Here is a 22127-nt window from a genome sequence, read left to right on the forward strand (position 1 = left end):
TTAATTTTTTTTTTAATCTATTAACAACATATGACACAAAAAGATTTGTTTACAGGCATTTTCTTGGCTAAATGGTAATCAGGCCAAAACATGTATTTTTCAAAAATATTTTCAAAATAAAAGACATCACATGTACATTGGTGTGTAAATTGGTGTTGTTGTGTTGGAGTGTTGTACTAGCTTCTAAGTTTAATCATAATTACAATGCAAGGGGCTAAAATGAAAATTATTCAGCAAGGCCAGTTTAAGTAAAAGATGAAAGCCTGTGAAGTCTTATCAGATGCCAAAACACTGCACAGAGGTTGGTAATAGGGTGAGGAAGGCTTTTACAATTCTGGAGACTTATCATGGCCGGAGGATGATTTTGGTGGGAGTCTGAATTAAATGAGGGAACTCCAGTTTTTCATGCAGAGCTAATATAAGCATGAAAATGGCCTTTGTCTTCAGAGTTCGGCAGGTGGAGCACTTAAAAGCTGAACCAGTTTCCCAGTAGCACCGGGTCAGTCGCAAATATCTCTCTTCATGTCTCTCTCATGTAGGCTTCATGGGAACCCCACAAAAATGTTTTAGCAGAATAACAGCCAGCGCCCAAATAAATGGGTTCCCCGCTGCTTCAACAGCCTTCTTTATGGCTTGTTAGCGATTGCGGTTATTCTAGCATTCACTGTGCTGTCGACGTGGTAAAACAGTGAGGTTATTGAGTGATAGTGCTTCAGACAGGCATAGATTGGATGGCAGGTGTCGACAGGGAAGCTCTGTCACTTTGCATTGTGGTGTCTGTGAGCCCGTGTGTGTGTCAAACGGTGGATCTATAATAGGAACTGCAAACATGTGACATCTGCAGTGACTCAGCAAGCAAGCCTATATTTGACCTTGAATCTTTTCAACTGATGCTGCAGCAAAAGAGTTTGACATTAAAATGAAAACCACAATGGACTGACGCGTTTCGTTTTGCATAGCCGGAGTCCAGGAGTCAACATTTGTATCCCTTCAAAACAGGCGGCATCTACAATAACAGCTATTATTCATGTTCCTTGACAAGCAAAATAGAAACCTGTCGCATTTATCAAATCAGGTTCAAAGAAGCTGCATTTGATGGGCTTACTTGTTACATAAAGGGTATTGAAATTTAACATTTCAACACGGTGAAATTTCAAACAAAAGACTGTCTCGTAGTTGGCTGTTGAGTTTTTCACATGAATAAACCCAAGCATGCACACATATGTACACACACCCACATACACACACACACACACACACACTCACTCACACACACATGCATACAGATATAGAGTACTCTTAGACTCTAGAGACTTCTTGACTGAATCCACAATTCACTCAATACATTGTGGAAGGGCTGAATGTTAACTGCCTCTCCTTTGCTGGAAAAAGGTTCGCTGACAATAGATGGGCCTTGGAGTTAAATATCAGAAAGGTCAGAATGTGGAAAGGGACTTAGTGAAATGTGAAATGTTGCAGCCTTGACAATTTAGAGCAGTTATATTCAGTCTCTAATCCTCAGGTGGCCATTTTTCTCTTTCAGAGTGCCTGGATCTGTCTCTCCTCCTGTCTTCCTGCTCTCCACGTCTTTCTCTCCCTGTCTATCTCCATCTCTCTCGATCTGTCTCCCAGTGTAGAGGTTAAGGAACAGCTTGGGAGGGACACATGAGAGAGAATGATGGAGAATGCAGCTAAAAGGTTAAGGAGGCTGTAATCCTGCAGTAAAGGACAGCCAAAACTCACACTGCGCTTCAGCTGTTCCCAAAATAAAATAAAAAAAATAAAAAAACAAATAAAAGGGAGCCAAGTTGTCTCTTTGCCTGTCCACAGCTCAATAATGGAATGAGACATGTTTAACAGAGACCACAGGCTTCACACTGGGGTCTCTTACCTCTAAATGAACCATTTATTCCCTATATTAAGTGAAAAAGCCTACACTGCACAAATATCTAACAAAAACAATCAAGACTCACCAGGCTTTAAGCTTCTTAAGCATCTGTCAGACACAACAGTTATTTAAATAAGTGCTGCACCACAGTTGAATATGCATCATTACTGATTACAGTCATTTCAAAGCCTTTGAAAGCCAGAACAATGCAGGTATGCAGCCTTTAATACTTAAACTAGCAGAACTATTTCAAGGATTGAAATATTTAACACGTAAAATTTAGACTGACAATAATCTACAGAGACGTTTAAAGGTATCCTGTGGATGTGTAGCAAGGCTTTATGAGTGGGTTGTTTGCACCACGCAAGTGCACGAGGACGCACATCCTGCTGCTGGTTTAACATTATTCTACTTAGTCCACTAATAACACAGACCTTGTCAAACCTCAAGGACACAAGAAATGCCTTTTGGTAAGAACTACTCAATTTAGACATGTTTGCAAAAAAACTCCACAGGGCTCCTATAACCTCTTCACCCCTACCAAGTGCACTAACAAGTGTATCATCACAAATGCATTATGTGTGACAAAGCACTGTTTAAAACCACAGATTGAAAAGCCTAATGTTTTTTTTGTTTTTTTTTTAAGATACCAAATATGTCAAGCTGGATTTGGAGAAAAAGTATATAAAATAATACATATCATGGTGCAGCCATGAAAACATGGGTGTGAATAAGTCACTCCACTTTAGGCAAAACTTAAGGGGCTCAGGAGGATAGGAACAAACTAAAAAGATACTAAATGCAACAAATTGTGTTTTTCCCTTTAAATGGGCTTTAGGACTGCACAGGCTGTGTCCTCTGTTTCTTTTTAGATCGGGATAAACAAAGAACAGAACAGAGATATTGAGCCTTGGATTGACTGTGGAAGCTGGACAGCACAACAGCAGGAGGCCTCTGAATAGAAACTTCCTGCTTAGGTCGCGTCCTGCATCTCAACTCAGTGGGACTGGATCCGCCGCTGGCTGGCCGCAGCCTTTGCTCACCGGGGTCATCAACTGACCCAGATAGATAATCACAGAAGATCATAGAAGTAATTTTCCATCAAACAAAGGGGGACATCTGCTCTGTTTTCAAATCGCACAAGCCAATATTTGCTCTTGTCTTCTTGGAAAGTTTTTGCCCTGTCTGCTTGGCGTACAGATTTCCTCGGCAGCACTCAGGGAGCAGCCCCTCCTTCCCCGAGGCAGGGTTGAGTCGGCCAACCAATGGGATTACCATGGTGTGTTACTGTCTGCCATGGCCCAGACGCAGTCTAACCAGGATTGGGGCTTTTTTGCAGTTTTCACAGCTCTCTAGCATCTGGAGGTCATCTGGTAAGAAGAAAAAATGACCAGTGTTTCTGCTGGGGTAGTTAATCTACAGGTTTGGCAACTGATCGGGCTGTTCACTGCTGGCACCGGGCTGCATAACACATGGCAGCCTGCTGCCTGTGAGGGCTGCATAGGAATGATAGCTGAGTGGTCCAAATCAAGCCAAAACGTACAACAGATTTCGCTGCACTTATCGCAAATAGACTCATGATGAGGAATGAATTTAGGAGTCAGGAAGGTTGATCTCAGAGTGTCTCTCAGAAGCGATGTTATTCAGAGACCAGTGTGAAGGACTCTAAGGACAGGTTTTACAAGCAGGTTACAAGCCGCAAAAGAGACATGCTGTAAAAGCCCCGTAGAAAATAATGTGCATATTATATAAACAGGCAGCATGCAGCACAGTGAGTGCACCTTATCACCACAACTCTCATCAAAAGCCTGTGATTTTATAGATATCTTTTAAAGTTTGTCAATCAATTTAATAATGTAAACCGCTTTTAAAGATAAAGATTGACCTCATCAGGGTTTGTCCTCACAAAATTGACCCATCTCTAGCCAATCTAGCACTCTGGGGCTGAACAGTGCTTAGCTGTGTCCCTGCACATCATTACCTCTCTCTTCACTCCATTCACTCTGACTCGGAGCAGAGAAAAAAATGACTGAGTGATGACTGAAGGCTCCAGTGTCTCTAACTCTGTCACTGCTCTGTGCTATGTGTGCACACTATAAGGCCACTCCAGATAGAGCTGTGGGCTACGGTGCTGATCCTGCACATTAGATCACCTCCACATGACCTCGGCCGCTACCCGCTCTGACACTTTGGACATGCGGTGCTGCGCTAGCCTTGCAAAAAGAATTACATTTTAGTTTTGGTTTCTGAACACAGACCAAAGCTTGTGTGATTTGGTACTGTCAGAATTAGCTGCACAACAACACAAGCTCTAAAACAAAACCAGCCATACAGAAAAAAGAGGAACCTCTGCTATAATTTTGTCTTGATTTTTTTTTTGAATGAGTCTGTCTTTGATCTTTTGTCAGGACGCGGCGCGACTGTGTGGTTTAAGGTCTGTGAGGCTTTCCTCCTGTTTAATGGAGGGAAATGAGACACATCTTTGATATCAGTGCATCACATGGTTTCCCTGCACAATGCCCAGTAGGATGCTAATAGCACAGGGTCTATAGGAGAGACTTTCTCAGTCGTGAGATGCGTATTAATCCTTTAAATCCCACACACTATAAATATTTTCTTACTACCACTCTTCTAACTTGAAGATTGTCCTCTATATTTACACATGCGTTACACTGCCCTAATTATATACTAACATCTTGCCCATATGTGATGTATTTTACAACGTTCATGAGTGACATGTTTTTCCCACTTGATCGACATCACCATTGCAACAAAGGTGCTTGATGCTAGGTAAGAGGGCCATTTACTTTGTTCTTGCCACAACTGCATACTGTTGCTTAGCAACAATCACACAACCATTTCATCACGAGTCAAATACCATACTTTTTTTTTTCTGTTTATTGTTATTAATTGATCACTCTTTCTTCCAGAGGAACAACATCCATAGAGATACAGGCTCTAAAATTGGTAGTGGAGGTGTTATTTGTACTGAGTATGCACAGTGTGTATGACTCTGCTGCATTATACAGGTCTGTATTGAAAAATTCTTTGCAAATTTCTAAGTAAAAAACATACAACCAAATTAGTATTTACAACTCAATGGGACAGATCTAACTATGGAAATGACACCAATTAAAATCTTTAATGAGGGAACTGATGAACTGAACTGTTTCCCAATTCACTCTGAATTTGTCAAACACGACTTTAACTTCCTTGTTAGAAACATTTAACCAAAACCAAAGTATACTTCAGAGGTTGCTTTCTACATTGCCTAAGAAGGATAAATTATGCTTCATTTGCACTGCTAATTCAACATAAGCCAAGATTAGCAGAAGCAGTTTAAAAAAAAAAAGGTGCAATTGAAATAAAAACAGTTTCCAGCAAGACTGAAAATTACAACCTTCATGTTTATATCAGCAGAGGAACTACGCAACAATCACCTCTCTGCACAATAATGTGTCACAAAACCAACATATGAAACTTATGATAAACCATTTTCTCATTACCAAACATGGGGAAGATAATTGAAAAATTCCAAGTGGAAGGGGAATATTAAAAAGATATCTCTGTGTATATTCCACAACTGGGACTAATTCAGAAGCAGAAGTGCCTGGAGGGCCAGTCTGTCTCTGACAAAATTGGTTTACCAAAGCAGAATGTACGAGTGCACAGAGTGAGGCCAATAGCTGCCTCCTGCCTCCGTGGAAATCAACAGCAGAGGTCTCCCAGCTGAAACTGAATCTTTACTGTTGAGATATGCTCAGGATCACAGTCTTAAGGCTACCCAGACTGTCCTCCAGTGCCTTCCGGCAGGCTTAGGAAATTAGCCCTCTGTTGTTACCAGCAGTGAGACTTTAGCTGTTGCTAATGAAATTGGACTGTCTTCCTCCTTCGCAGTGTGTTTGAGCGTTTGCCACATGGATAGATAAAAGCTGTCATGCCAATAAAATACCCCACCAACCCCCTATTTAAACAATTCTGAATAATAAATTTAAGAGAAAGGTGGCCCTCCACTTTTTAGTTTAAATTTAATCAACGGCTGAGGCTCCAACGCTTTCAGGTGTCGTGTTTGACAAATACTTCCAATAAGCTTGTGTCTTAAGTGCTGTCAGAGCAGTCTGAAACATGACTAAAGTTCTCTGCATACCAAGTTAAATTTTATGTTCTACTATTTCAAAGCAGCACTCATGCCTCTGATTTAATCAACAGTTGTATTTCAATTCAAAATCTTACATTTAAACATGAACAAGCCATACAATAAAGCAAACAATATAAATAATTCAAACACATGTTATTCTTAGACATTGTGATTGTATTGTTTTACAAAGCCGCATCATTTATTTAGGGACCTGCATTTTCACTCCTTGACACTCACTCTCCAAGTAAAATCACACTACAGCACACACACACACTCACACACACACACACACACACACACACACACAACACAACCACTCACTCACTCATCTCTCACACTCGTGTCAAGGTTGATCTGAGTCACAAGTCCCACGTTCATCCCAATTAGCACATTGATTTGGGAGTTGATAGGTGGTGATATTGGCGGCTTTGGGAGGATGCACCCATCGCTCTCCCCACTCTTTCACTCTTTCAATTCCTCTCTTTCGTTCCGTGTTGGCTTTTTTCGTTTCTTTTTTTTCTTTCGTTTTTTTTTTTTTTTTTTTTTTTTTTTTTACATACCTCCTTTTCTACACATTTTCTTGTTGGGTTTCCTGGCACATTCCTTGGATATTCTTTTGACTGTAAAATGAATGGAAAAACTACAAAATAACAGAGAGCTCTGGAAAAGATCGCATGTGACATGCAACAACTCAGACTGAGTCAGACCCCCTCTTCACCCTCTTTCCCGCCTCCTCCCCACCCTCCCAGTCATCATCAACAACAAGAACAACAGAGGACCTGTTGAGAAAGTAACTGGGGTGTTGCTGCAGAAATATTCCAAAATGGTGGAATGAATTTGCTGCATCCTGGGACACAGGAAGCCCATATTCACATGCACTTCTATTTAAGACCCATTACAGCCACACAGAAGGCAGAGAGGCTACAGTTCCAAAGTTTTGAAGTTCACATTCGTATTTGATAAGTGGAAATGTTATTTGATGTTGCCCATTTCATTCTCAGGGCACTTAACATTTCAAGCCCATTTTCCTGTGTGGGTCTCCTTCAAGTGGTGAAATAATGGGGGCCATTTAAGAGAGTCAACATCTAGAAATCTAAAAATAAAACTCTTTAGTACTTTTAGTCGTGGTAGAGCCAAATCTATGTTTGCCTTTTGCACAAAACCTGTTCCCGTATTCAGCCTCGTGCAAGGACAAACCGGATAAAGCCAGGAGAGTAAAGGGTCTTACATAGGTCAGGCTGATGCCACAGGCCTCTCGTGTACCAGACAGAATATTTCACCAACCCTACAGTAGATCATTCACTTATGAAGCAGGCTACTAATCACTAATGGCTAATATCCCCAGAACAGTCAAGACAGTGAGGGTAGGAAGGTGCACCAATTCTGTTTCTTGATTGATTAGATTTCTTTCTTTTTTTTTTCTTTCTTATTTTTTTTTTATATTCAGTCATATTAATAAGTCATTTAGTCATCAAAAGAGGAACCTCTAACAGTGGCATGGAAGGGGAGAGTTGATGAAAAGACTAAATGAAAGATCAAGTCAAGATGGCAGGTTGAGATGATGGACACGGACACAGCATGCGCCAGACAACAGGTCATGCTTCGCGCAAAATACAGAGGTGACACAAAATCTTAGAGAAAAGACAGAAAGAGAAGGAGGCAGAGACAGAGGAGAGGAGAGGAGAGGAGGAGAGGAGAGGTTTGGTTTCGTCCTGGATACTCGACACACTCACCATCCTCTGTTGGAACATAGATGTTTAGATAAAGACAATCCTCATGTTGATCCTGTATATACGTGGTAACTATATCCAGGTTGAAGGTGAACCATATTGGCATCATGATCTCTGGCACAGCATTGTGAATATTTTGGGGGCAGACGGGTGCAAAGTGGGTGGCGTTCTTGATCCCTGACCAGGACGAAGGAGGTTCGGGGGGCATGAAGCGTTTTTCTCCCACCGGGGAGGCGGCATATGGAACCCCCAGGTACTGATCCACCGGCCCCAGAATCTCACTAGGCAGTGGCACCCTCACCCCTCGGAGTTTCCCATACTGCGTGTTTACAGTTGGGTGGTAGTTCTGACCTCTGACGGCCGTGAAGCACCAGCAAAAACTTAACACCCACAAGGACACGCTGAAATTGGTGCAACTGTGGGCACCGTTCCAGTTCTGCGAGGGGAGACGACTTCTCCTTGGAGAAAACCACATGGTCCTTGTGAGCGAGTGCAACTGCAAGTGACCAACATACAAGCCGGGGCACCCCCTCAGCAAACACACAGGCTTCCCGCTCAGCCCTGCAGTCCAGCCACCTGAGGGACAGTCATCAGCTGTGGTACTGGAGCCCGCCGGCTTACAGACGAGGAGAAACAGTCACAGTTATGCAGTTCCTCTCCGCAGCGAGGTCCTTATTCACTGTCCTCTTTCCGCTCGTCAGATCTTCTAGCCCGTGCTGCAACAGGAGGGGACAGGAAAATTAATGACAGTTCCCTGACAGCACACCAGTTTACCCCCACTTTTATTCAGTCATTTTTATTGACTTGTGGAGTCCTTTTCTGACATGACATAAAACAGCTCACATAAACATGACAGAACTCTTAGTGCTATCATCAATCCACATAATCAAGAAGCTGCCTTTGACTTGGATATTGAAATGAACTGTTGGGCAACTTGTCAAGATGTGCCTAATGATGCTAATAGGACAATTGGAATATGAAAAGCATCAACTGTCAGCAGGTAATTACGCTCTACTTCAAAGGCCACTGTTTACATTAATAGTTAAAGAAAAGCAATACTGAGAGGAAAAGCACTGCTTCTACGGCAGCAGGAGTCACACACGAGAACATAATAACATGATAAAAGTTTAATGTGCTGCTTAATATCATGCAGCATTTTCCCTACATCTCCCTTTGGTAGAGATATGACCACATTTCAAATTCCTTCTTTGCTCTTACAAGAGGTCACTTTCTGAGATGAACAGATGAAGGGGCAGAGGAGGATGTAGCTACAGGCAGCGCGGGTGCCTCCGGTGACAGCGCTGTAAATGCTAATCACCAGTCCCAGGGTGAACCAGTGGTGCTAGCGACAACACCTTCCCACACTGCCTGATCAATTTTCAATTTCTGTGGCTTAGGGTCCCCCTCAGCCTTGCGCGCCTACTGCAGAGATAGCTCTAATAACAATGGAGAAGAAAAGCCAGCATTTAGAGGAGGATATTGCAATCCAAAATGACTGTGTAAATGATTTATAATGTATCAGCAGCCGTTGGAGGGCCACTAACCACTGAGAGAAAGCAATCCTGATGTTCCTGGAGGTGCTGTTATCGCTAGGCGGCTATTCCCATCTGCTACAGCCGTGGATCAGCAGGGAGCATATATACACATTTTGTAAATACTGCAGACGAGCCCACCTTTGCCAGTCAGTGTGTGTAAATGGGAACGTGTGTGGTGGACGATTCTGCTCAGGGACTCATACTGAGCACCTGCTAAGTGATAATACATGAAAAGCCATCCATATCCAATCTGGGGACTAAAAGGCATGCATTGCTGGGGGCCAAGGGCTTGCAAAGGCTTCAAAATGCTAGAGAAGTCACACTGACAAAGTCCCTTCCTTCTCACTAGGATGCCTTTTTCAGAGGCAGAAAGTCTAGCACACATTACTGCCATTACTTGTGTTAAAAGACTAGTATAGTATAGTATAGTATAGTGTCAAAAGTATTTAATTTCAGTTTTTTATAAAAGACAAGTACATAGCATCCATCAGTGCTACATACCACAGCAATGACAGCCTCAGCTAGCGTGAAATGCTTAAAGCTGAATGGATCTTTACAAGACTCAATGCAGCCCAACAATAAAACACCTACAAATATCACAACCCACAACCAGTAATACAATACACTCCCAACTACTTCAGTGTAATACAACAGCCCTGCACTATATACTACTATCATGAAGGTTATAATGATCAGTTTTCTTGACACTGGTAGGTATTGATTCAACTTTATGGTTGTTTTAGAGGCTGTAGTTTGAGGGGCAGTTGAATTGTATTGTATTATACTGTCAGGTGTTTCTTTTTTTGGGGGGTGGGGGGCATTTTATGACTTTATTTGGCAGTGGCAGCGAAGATAGCCAGGAAATGCAGGTGGAGAGAGAGTAAAGTTGAATGGGCAGTAAAACCACTCGGATATCACGTCACTCACTGACGAGTGTTGCTGTGTCCACCCTATTTATATCACCCCCTTTATAGTATATCAGTAACTAAATATTATTATAATATTTAGCAAAAACTGATCTTCATATTGTAACCTTTATAAAGGTAAGACATGTTGTAGAACTGTGGTATTGGACTGCATTAGTTTTAACTAGGTGAGTGTAAAAGAACTAAAGAACTAAACCTAATAAAAGGCACCTGATTGCCCCACGCCCTCTTCAAAAACTGTTTCAGCTTGAATTTAAAGTGATCACATTTATGATCCATTATCAGTGTTGGGGAGTAACAGTTACATATTTAAAATGCAGTTACAGTTATAATTTAAAGGTGGTAATGAGAATACAGTTACATTCTTAAAATCAATAGATTACATAAAGGCATTACTTTTTTTTTAATCTGTATTATTCACTCTGAAATTGAAAAGTAGTTAACTCAGTACAATGCTTAGTTTAGGTAAATGCTTGCTGGTCAAAGTTCCTACCTAGCAAGCTGCCTACTTAGCTGAAATGCTAGCCGACTGGTGACTGCAGATCAGCCTGTATTGTTGGTATATTAGCTAGCTTGCTAACCATGTCTAGCTAACAAACAAACCAAGTGAAGACCAGCCAATTTACAAAATGCATTATATACTATATTTTTTGCCAGTTATTTCTATCAAATAACGTATATACTTAATTAAATGTCTGTGAACTTTTAAACAACTACAACCTTTTGGTTTGCAAACTAACTTCCTCACTCTGCACAGAGTTGCAAATTTATATTATTGTTGTTTATATTTTTTTCACCCATTTCATCCTGTGAGAAAACAGAGAAAGTAAAAACAGCCTTTTTTTGCTCCTGGTTATTTTAAGAGGATTAGGCAACAAAGTGAAAACAAAATGTTCTATGGAATTGTAAATTCACATAGTTTTATTTTAATCTTGTTTACTGGATTTCACTCGAAAATAATGCTGAAGAAAATAAAAGGTCAAGGGAAAACTGGGTCTTCATCCTTTTTGCCAAACAAAACATCACCATCAGAGTGACTCATCGTTTCAGTCTACTTCAGGTAGCAATATGGTGTGAATGCCACATTCTTCACAGTGTTACATGCCATCATAATGGAAGATAATGTTGAAGTAATCCAAAAAAATATGTTGCTCTCTTTGAGTAATCTAACAAATTATGTTTAAGGGCATGTAGTCTGTTATCTATAGTGAAATATATCTTAAAGGCAACCCTCCCAACACTGTCCATTATGAATTATGTGAGTGAAGATGTCCACATATTGATCTCCTGAACAGAAAAAGATGTCTGTCGGAAGGAGGTTTGCAAAAGGACACCTTACAATTCCCCGTAGATACCGATACACAGATACATGATTTTCCATAACTGAAGCCATTTCTGTTTAGATCTGAGATCTGAGTACATGACAGCTGAATATATGTGATAACACTAATTCAAGTCGAGATAAAATACATCAGGTCAAACTTTTTAATCAGGACATAGCAAGGACATAGGACAGTGTGATGGAGTGTGTGTGTTTAGAGGACACTCAGCGCGGAGGACTTCATCAGTCTCCCCTCCAACACCATCTCAGAGGTCCTCTCTGCTTTGATCTCTCTACCTGCTGAAGCGCTGCCAAGGGAGCAACAGAGAGAGAGAGAGAGAGATTGCATGAGTTCTCCCTCATCATCCCAGAAATATTGATCGTCTCATCACCGTGGCCTTGCAGCCCGTAATAAATACAACTGGGGTGATGGCGGTAGGGAGGGGAGGAGAGGAGGATGAGAGAAAGAGAGAGAGAAGGGGGGGGGGGGGGGGGGGTGTACTCCACCAAGTACATGCTCTCCTCCCAAACTCTACGGCCACTGATTAATAGGACATGTTAAATTCTGAAGGTCCAGTCCCTATTCATCATTATTCAAAGGCGCTCCATTGCTACAACACGTGAGCCGTCCTCATACAGATCCCATATTTAGAAGGAAATACATAAGACTTTCTTCCTTTTTATTTTGGTCCGAGCCCACAGCCATGTACACTTACTGTAGAAGACCCTTTGTTCTCCTACAGCAGAGAGATCTCTGCATCGCAATAAAAGTCTGAGCACAGAGCCAATGTACTCCTACGCCCCGACATCCCTTAGAGAGAGGCTGAATGGACTCTGATAAAAAAGGAACCAATAAGAGTTCTGAGTAGATGGAGCTTCTGACTCTCCCCACTCTGTTATTATAGTAGCTAGTCTGCAACAAAGGCATTCACAAAGCTGCATTAGTCCTCTAGAACATCTAACTTCAAATGAAGTGAGCCGTCCTGACCTGAGAGAGTGTAATCAGTGATTACAAATGCCTCTAGTGCTGTTACATTATAACCACGGCTGAATGCGCCATTATAGAAATGATAAGAGACAGGCAACAAGACGGGAAACAGAAGACAGAAACCTATGTACTCGGGCAGTTACCTCAGCTGAACTCATTAAAATGTGAGAGGCAAAGGCAAAAACTTAATTTAGTGTCCTCGCCTTCCATTTGTGCACCAGAAAGACACCAGTCCACATCAGTGCAAAGACTCCATTTTGAGACAAGCTCAACTCATGATAGGCTCACTCTCTGGCCTCTGTGTCAATACTGCAGAAAATACAGTATATCTGTAAATTGTCTGCTTACACGTGTTTATTTCAAATTGGCAAACACGGATTTCAGCACACAGCAAGATCAATAATGAATGTACACACAAACTGAACGTCTTCCCTCGCAGGCACACTCCTTATATAAGCTCCTGGGCTTGACAAACAACAGCACGCCATATTAAATCAAGGAGATTGGCATGTTTCAGAAACAACATTCGCAAAGTGTCAAAACCAAACCGAGGCTTCATAAGGCTCCTGCTGGGAACCAGTGCTAGTGTAACAGTGAGGGACGGGGGCCTCCTCTTCCTTTTCTTTGCCTTTTTCGTCAAGACTCAGAGCGTGTGCAGTCATTATTACTTCGGAGATTTGGCATTAAATCAAGGACAAAGACGCAGCACATTCGGACTGCTAATCACCACGGTGATGCTGACATATTTTTAAAGAAGCAAAAAGGGAGATGGTGAGGAGTGAGGAGTGGCGCCGCTGCTGCTGCAGCTGCCTTCTAAGCTGCGTCTCCAGCCCTTCTCCTGGCTGCTTCGATAAAGGCTGCCATGAGTGTCATTACCAGCCGAAGCGGCCGAGGAAACATGGAAAGGTGAGCTTGGCAGGCCAAATAAAGACAGATTCCAGGTGACTACATGTTGAGATGAATTCTTGGGCTGCACAGCAAATAAATAGCCATTCTGCTAACTGCTGACGGTGCTTGAAACAACTGTTTGCTCCTCATGACTAAAATGATAGGGACAGATTTGATCTAGAAGACCTGAAGCTGCAAGTCGAGGCAGTGGGCCCATTACTACATCTATATTGCCTCTCTTTCTCTTGACTGGGTGTGCGAGCCTCTGAGTGTCAGATACAGTTTAGGAAGTAATATGCTACGTGCAACAATATGTCGGAGTACGGGGATATTAATCAAAGCTAACTGACTCAATTAGATGGAAAAGTACCGAGGAGCTTACATTTAAAAAATGATAAATAAAGAAATTTCCCCAACAGTTCATCATCCAAACTCCTATTGATCCACTGCAGAGTCCCACTAGACACTCCTGCTGAAAAAACTCAAAGTAGCTAATCACTCAAGCAGCCCACAGGGATTCTTTGAGAAACCGCAGGGGCAAGTATTGGGTCCGTCTCTAATCTAGCCGTATGTAAACACATTAAGGCTTTCCACATGGCATACTCATTATCCAAGCTCCCACAGATGCCGTTTGCAGGGTGGGATCTGTTCTCTCGACGAAGTGTTTTGTGTGTAATTTCTATCACCCTGCCAACGTGGCTCCAAAGTGCTGTAAACCAAAGAGCACGAGACGATCAGGGCGCCCGTCTTAAGAAAGGGCCAAATCATTGACCATAAACAAGGCGAGTGAATATCTGGTGAGTTAGTTTATATTACACATTTTACATAATTCATTACACCATTCCCCTCTGGATGTTGATGTTGTTGCATTACTGGAGTTCTCAACCATACAATTATAGCATTATATGTGAATATATTATGAATTTTGGAGAATGTTTAGCATAAGGATGTCTGTCTGTCCTCCATTAATATTCCTCAAATTTAAAACATCTCGCACAACTCGTATCTATTACACTACGCTTTATTCACCAAATGTTTCATCAGGACAGTGTCTGAGGCTGTTTCTGGTTTCCTTATATACATTGTATATTATATTTTGTTTATTGTCATGTCGTGCACACAAAGTGCCCAACCCTCATGGGTTTATAAGAGACCAGAAGTACAATTGCAGTGGTCAAACATTTCATTACATTCCAATTGATTACAAAATATCCTGCCTTCTCTCCCAAGCTTGGCAAATAAAATCTGCTATGAAAGTAGCCTTCCTGAATCACAACTCAAGTTTTTCATAATCATCCAGGCAGAAGAAATTAACATAAATAGAGGACATTTTACTAAAAAGTACATTCCTTAAGGAAAACAAAAAAATGAACCTCATTCTCAATTTCACCTAGCTTACACAACAAACACAGTCTGTCCTCCTCTGGAGTGGCATTAAACTTGCCGGTCTGTAGAGCTAATGGTAATGTTCCTGAACATTGTGCACATAGTGATCTTTGTCTTTTTTTTTAAGTCATAAGCTTCTACACTGTAGCTATTCTTCATGAGGCAGTATTTTCATTATTTTTAATCAGACCATCTATCAACAGACTGTTTTTCTCTATACACGAGAAGCATTGATCAATACATGCATCTATCATGTGATCGTATATGTAGTTTGGAGTCCATACATACAAAACATAATCATCCTTTTCTTCCAAAAAAAGGAGTGTATTTACAAGCATAATAATAAATAATAACACAAGTATTAGTTCAAATATTGCGAGAAAAATATTCATGACCATAAGTTCAGAGTAAACCATCACAATATTCTCAAATAAATACACTTTGATGAATGGATGAATGGATAAAAAAGTTCAATCTCCATTTTTCAATAGAGGTAAACAAATTCAGTTTTTTTTCCAACCTAATGATTCAGACTAAACAGTCATTAACATTCAGTGAATTTTACCGACTGTGGTGATTGCTCAACCAGCAGTTCCGCTAGGCTGACTTTTTTTTTGTTATTTCATGAAGCGTCTTTACAATTATTGTATTGATGGTCACAAAATTTGCCGAAGTCAGCAGTGGCGCCCAGGAAGTGAATTGTCAGGACTCCAAAATTTTGCTTTAACCCTGCACTGCAGACTTTAGCTGCTAACACGCTAAACTAAGATTGTGAACATGGTAATGTTACACCTGCTAAACATTGCCATGGTCATCATGAGAATGTTAGCGTGCCGACTTTAGCATTTATCTTAAGGAACCGGTGTGAAGTAAAGATACGAAATTCATGACTTCAAAAGAGCATTTTTTTTATTACACACATTATGAAGTGTCATTTATCAGCTGCATCAGATCTTCAATATATGAACTTCTAGCATAACTGTACCTTTCTGAATGCTGCGGTTACCTGTTGGTCAAATCATCCTACATCTGTGAGGTGGCAACACATTTGATTGGACTTGGTGAGCACATGTGGAACATGACTGAATTCCTAGAGAGGATATACTCGAGCCTACCAAGGAGAATTCAGTAAATATTTCAAGCAGCTCCTCTCATCGCCTCCACTGTGAGGACAGCACGTATAACACGGCAGCACTAACATCAATTTCTGGCTTACAGTGGAAAGGAGGATGGATTTTTAGCCTTCTGGGATGCATCCCTAATAAAATTCAGGCAAGAGCAAGGAACCTGAACAGCGATGGCAATGCACTACATTTATAAAGCAAATCAAAGTTTATGACAATCACTTCAAATGTGAACTGCTGTGTATTACCCCTGCTGCACTCTAGTCAAAATGCTGCTTGTCATGGAGCTCTCCGCCAGTTACCACAGTTACTGCCTGAACGGAGAACTCACTTACATTTACGCTGATTGATTATAGTTTGAGAGTAATGAGGGCATCGTTTGGGATAAATGGGTTCCTTCTGATTTAAACTGTATTGAATGCTTAAAATATGTAATTTTAAGTAATGTATCTAACAATATGGAGCACATTGAAGATCGATCCAAGTGGATCACAAATACCAAAGAATTGGCAGGGATGGGCGTCAGGGAGACATTTTTCTTAAAGCAGCTATTAACACTTGACAAACATATAGAGTTGAACTGAGGGTTTGCTGTGAGTTAATTGAGGTCTGGCTGGTAATTACAACAGGGATTTGATCTCTCACAATCAGGGTTCCAAGTTCATTGGCACTGCATTATAAAATCTTAGGTGGATCAGCTCCTATGGCTAGTATTGACTCTTTTACTCTGGGTTAAAGAGACCATGCAGAGACCACGTCCTTGATCCTGAATAACCATTTGCAGAGCCAGCATCAAATGCAGAAATACAACTAAGAGTAACCCACACTGGTGAGCAATTATTTGAAAGGAACAAAACAGTTCCTCTGGGCCTGAGGAATGGGTTCTCATGATAACATGATTTAGATTGTGTTTGTAATGAATAGCATACAATATACATCTAAAAGTGGGATTATGTGGGTAATTTACAATGCAGTAATGTCTACAATTCGGTAGACGTTTCCTGGTAGGAACAGAGAAAATGAATTCTTGCAGCTGTAATGTGCTTGCCACACACCAACCCCTATTACAGGAACTAAAACACAGTATCCTCACAAACCACACAAAGCCAGATCTTTGAAGAGCCGATCATCCTGAGGACAACACTTAGCTATGCATCATTTCAAAAAGCAGTGGAGCCGTGCACTGAGTGCAAGTAATTCACCACTTTCATCCACTGCATTTTGAATTATGTTTTTCTGCAGACAAAGATTAAAAATTCAGATCAACTTGTCCAGAAGATTGTGAAATTAATTTTTTTTTTTCAAATAAAATGGGAACTGCTGGGGCTGGACTGTGAAATGTAATAGCTTCCTGCATGAGCTTGTACTGTATGTGTGGGCATGTGCAATACATACTGTAAGTATGCTGAGAAAATGAATCTTTCCATGGCCTAATAAGCTAAATAACATATTTAATTTAAGGTAAGTAGGCTGCAGTTCTCGTTGAAAACTGAAGGATCAGCTTTATTGTTCGGTGTGAAAGGGCTCCACAGAAACATACACCAAGCAGAGACATGACCCAGATGCTGCCTGTAAAATTAATGAGCTAATAATGCATTAGGAGCAGTTACACTAATGTGCAAACAGAGATATTCCACAGTCAGGTAAAATATGGTGTTAGACTCTCGGTTTTGTGTAAGAACACAATTGAATTGATTTGTTCTGATCTAAAAGTATCACCGAGTCTTTTCTGCAACAGAGCTCTGTTGCATCAGATGCAGCAGTTTTGTAGCTTCACCTTTTCCACCGGAGGCATGCACTTGAATGTTGCATGCATTTAAAAATAGTACATTTAAGAGTCCTTCATTGTGATTGATGAGCAATTAAGATGAGATTGATTTTGAGAAAACAACATATTAATAGACGCAGCGTTGCACTTTATTCTGATGTTTCCTTTCAAAGACCTCAACTACTTGGCTTCTTTGCAGAGTATTCACAAATGCCAAAAGCACAGTGGTAGAATGATGCTATTGACATGCAAATGCTTGCTAGTTTCAGAGAAGTGAGAGGTGCCAAAGTGTATTGTTGTGTGACAAGCAGGATTTCTGAATACATAGCTGAAAGACGAGATGTACACGAGTACGCTTGACACAGCAAAACACACAGCATCTATTTTTTAATACAAAAAAAAAAAAAGCATAATGGATTCATGAGCATTATGGTGTGGGCCCTATTTACAGATGGAGCACAGGGTTATTGTAGCCTAATGACAACAGATTAAATGAGGTCTGTCCACTGTACATGATCCCTGGAGTTTTATGGGAGCATAATTAAGTTTCAAACCGACCCAACAGTGATGTGCTTTTAACTAAAGGTCAACAGTAAACAGCGATGTGAGCCACACTTGATTACTATGTATATCACAACATCAAAAACGATGCTGCTGCACTAATGAGGGGGTGACCTTCATCTTCAGTGTAAACAAAGACCAAACAAACACATGCCGCACCACATGGCCCCTATCAGCCATTAATAAGAAGTGTTTTAGAAATTAATAGTACTGTAATATTCACAGGGACAATGTGACATAGAGACTTTGACATTTCAGAGAAAGACTGGTTTACCGGAGAATGCATTCAGACCTTGAAAAGAAGATGCATTGTACTTAGCATCCGCAGAGTCTGAATACATATGTATGAATGCAAATAAAAACCTACATAATATCAGTAAAAAAAAAAAAAATCCTGACTTCATTTCATTTCAGCTCAATAATAAATAATCTACATTTTAAAAATATGACGATTGGAAATGCAAATGCGGTGTTGAGCATTTAAATCTTATTTCATCACATTACAGGCTCATTCAGAGCTGCAGCCAGGTGGATTTAGAAGAGATGTAGAGGGATTAGTGAGGTGATATCAATCACCACAGCTGAACCATCCTCTTATCCAGCACCATCACAGTCTCTGGCTGCTTTCCCCATTGATCCAGCGCAGGCTATAGGGCTGGAGCCCGGGCTAAAGGTTAGGATTTCCCTTCAGGGAATCCTTAAGCTTTGGAAAAATAGCTAATTTACTTTGAAAATTTGAGGATAGAGTCAGGTTTATCCTTACATTCGGAAAACAACTAATCACAATTTCAATTAAGATGCCGCTGTACAGTTATTTGAAAGTGCTAGAGACTAGATACACAGGGTCGATTGTGTGTGACTACGTAAAAGAGACACCAGAAAGATGTCCTGCAGGGAGAGAAAGCAGCTGTTTTACCTCCAGTGCATTTCCCAGTTGTCTGTTTAGAAAAGCAGCCGTCTCACTCGGCTTATTACATGTTCACATTGATATTCTAGATATTATTAGTCAGGCCAGAGAATCCAGCTGATGATGAGCTCCGAGGGACATTTTAAATGACAGTGCCCTTTCTTGAAGGGAGAGAGTAAACAACAGAGGCGACCAACGCTGTCTTGTTACTAATGCTCATCTGCATACGTGGAAAAAACAAAACAAAAAAACAAGTGTCACTGAGGGGCAAGGCTGGGAAGACAGAATGTGACTTTTCAAATATATAGGGGTGGGTGGGGAGGATTAGTTGGGTGTGCGGATGAGGCAGAGACATGCCTCAATATCACACATGGAGGAGGGAACACTGTCCCCTGACAACAGTCCTTTCGGCTCGCCCTGGCAGATATGTCTACTCTCCATTCACTATTTCTAATCCTGTCTGAAAGCCTATCTTGAATGTCAGGCTTCTTCCTAAATTGGCTCGTGTTCTTAGTGATTGATTAAAGTACTGTAACCCAGCTTTATCAGACCGCCCTGAACTCTGTATTTCTGCCAAATCTATTAGGTAATGCATCCTTTGTTATTGCACCGGTTGTTTTTCTTTTTTTCTGCCTCCCCGTCTTTGGGAAATGCACAGATCCATTTACTATGATACAGAATGCTCAGTGGTACCTGGCACTATGATAGCACAGCAGCCTTCAGATCAAACAGGGGAGCTGCCTTAAGCTCACAACAGTTTGTGACAAATGTGGCATTCTAATTCAATATAGCATTATTCAGTGAAATTGGTTAGATTTATCAACACGGCCCAAAAACAGTGTGTGCAGGGAAATACTTAAAACATATTTCATAATCTCCATTTCTCCCTTTTCTAGCTTTTGACTGATGCCATGGTGGTACCAGAAACGCGTCTATGTCCCCTGACATTGAGCTAACAATATGGCCATAATTCATGCGTTCTAATGCTGTAATATCCCCCATGCCATTGCACACAGAGGAGAGGAGAGGAGAGGTTGCCCTGATATTACTGCTGACGCCTGAGTCCTAGACATCGCACTTAGAGTGTCTCCTGCAGGACATTATTCAAACACACACAGGCACTACAAACTCCATGAGACAAGAGTAGGCCACTACGATACCAAACACACACATCCTCAGACACTGCGGCTTACTGTGACTATTCAAGGTCATACAGCGAGGCGCCACACACACACACACACACACACACACCTACACACACACCTACACACACACACACACACACACACACACAGGGTGTCACCACCTTCTGAAATCCATCATATGTGTATGTAACACAATCATAAACTACAGCGCTGAATCCAGCAGAGAGAAAAGACACTTTGAATATGGAACTGTGGGTAGGAATTAAAATCCCATTTGTGTACTTTAAACAGAGTAGAGGACCACGTTAATGACTGCACACTTAGAAGTAGGCCATGTCCAACCACTGCAGGCAAATTTGGCCTCGGGTTGTCTGCACTTCCTCAAAAACTGCACACAGCACGCACTGCGAGCTACTACTGTATCTGCCTTCCTATTCTGTGCCTACTTTGCACCAAAGAAGCCCAGAGCAAGGACGACGCACACTGTAGATACTGTATATATACACTCAGACGCTGCATTGTGTATCCGTGATCATGCAACGACACACGCGCACACACAACGCAACAATTCCAAATCATACGCTTATCTGTTTTCCTTTTTCTTTTTTTTTTTTTCTTCAACCTTCCTCTTAATGTTTTTGTCAGTGGAACAACAACAAACATCCTCCCTGTTCCATGTTTCATTAGCAACCTGAGGGGGGAAAAAAAAGGGTTTTCCCTCTAACATCTGGATGTTAGCTAGCTTGAGTGAATAGTCATATCAGATCAGATCCCGCTACATCAAATGCAACTTGAGGGCGCATTATTTATTCATTTAACTGCTGACATCCAAACCATGCCCTAAACGGTGACACTTTGAAAACTATTCCTCTGTGTCTGAACTATGCCAATACGAGTGCAACGAGCAGGGGCTCGCAGAGGGGAAGAGAGTTTTATGTTCCTTTTACCAGGCATGAATGTAGAAGAGACGGAACAAGCAGGCCATTGTGTTTTTTTTTTTTTTTTTTTTTTTTTTTTTTTTTCTAGCTGAAGAGCCTCAGAGCTTCTGCGAGGAGCAAACACAACAATGAAAGTGCCTGCATGCCTGCTGTAAAATTTCATGTGACTACATGGCCTTCCCACAACATTCAGAAACACTGAAAGCGAAGCCTTCGAAGCCAATATTGCACATCACCTATCAGCAACGTTTACCCCTGCGGTGAGCAGAAAGACTGGCCTGTTTGGTGTGTCGCAGTTTGTGTTTACCTGGGTGTAGGTGATCTTTATTATCCTTTTTGTGTTCTATGAGTTGGCAGTGAAAAAACAACAAAAAAAAAATGGTGAGATAAATCACAAGAAAGCAGCAGGAAAAAAAATCCAGCTTTTATTCAAAGCTAGTGCACGTGACAGTACCAAAGTGCAATGCTTCAAGTTTTCAAAAGCAAAAGCATTTGTTACTGCAGCTATTGTTTTTTTTATTTTTATATTAAGTTCTAGACTCTTTTTCACCTCTGTAATCCATAAGGCACTTCTTTTTAATCTTGTGAATATTTTAGCTTGGGACAACCTTAAGAGCGCCATGATGGCATGATGGCATGGACTGTCCTCCACCTCCAGAGGTTAGCATCAGCAGACTTGGTATGCAGACACCATGGAAATCTATATGTGATGGATAAAAAGAAAAGGTTTTCAGAGGAAGAGGAGAGGCGCCTCTGTGAAGGATTAAGTGCTTTAGATCTAATGATGAGAGAGGGCCTGTTTTTATTTGTTTTCAAACAGGCATTTCGCTCTTGATGGAATAGCGGTGCTGTTCTGTCTCCGGAGGTTACAAATACTCATCAAA

At 41.2% G+C, this 22127-nt stretch overlaps 1 protein-coding gene across 1 annotated transcript in view; it reads right to left on the reverse strand.

The window, feature by feature from the left end:
- Positions 1-22127, reverse strand: part of nlgn3 (neuroligin 3) — a 117140-nt gene that overhangs the window by 84741 nt on the left and 10272 nt on the right. Inside the window, exons 2-3 of the mRNA XM_022751764.1 lie at positions 7760-8472; positions 6587-6646 (exon numbers count right to left, since the gene is read on the reverse strand). Of these exons, the coding sequence (XP_022607485.1) occupies positions 6587-6646; positions 7760-8231 (532 nt within the window). The 5' untranslated portion in view covers positions 8232-8472. The remainder of the gene's footprint in view (positions 1-6586; positions 6647-7759; positions 8473-22127) is intronic.

Source organism: Seriola dumerili, unplaced genomic scaffold, assembly GCF_002260705.1.
Source record: "Seriola dumerili isolate Sdu_G_001 unplaced genomic scaffold, Sdu_1.0 BDQW01000161.1, whole genome shotgun sequence".
Lineage (NCBI taxonomy): Eukaryota > Metazoa > Chordata > Actinopteri > Carangiformes > Carangidae > Seriola > Seriola dumerili.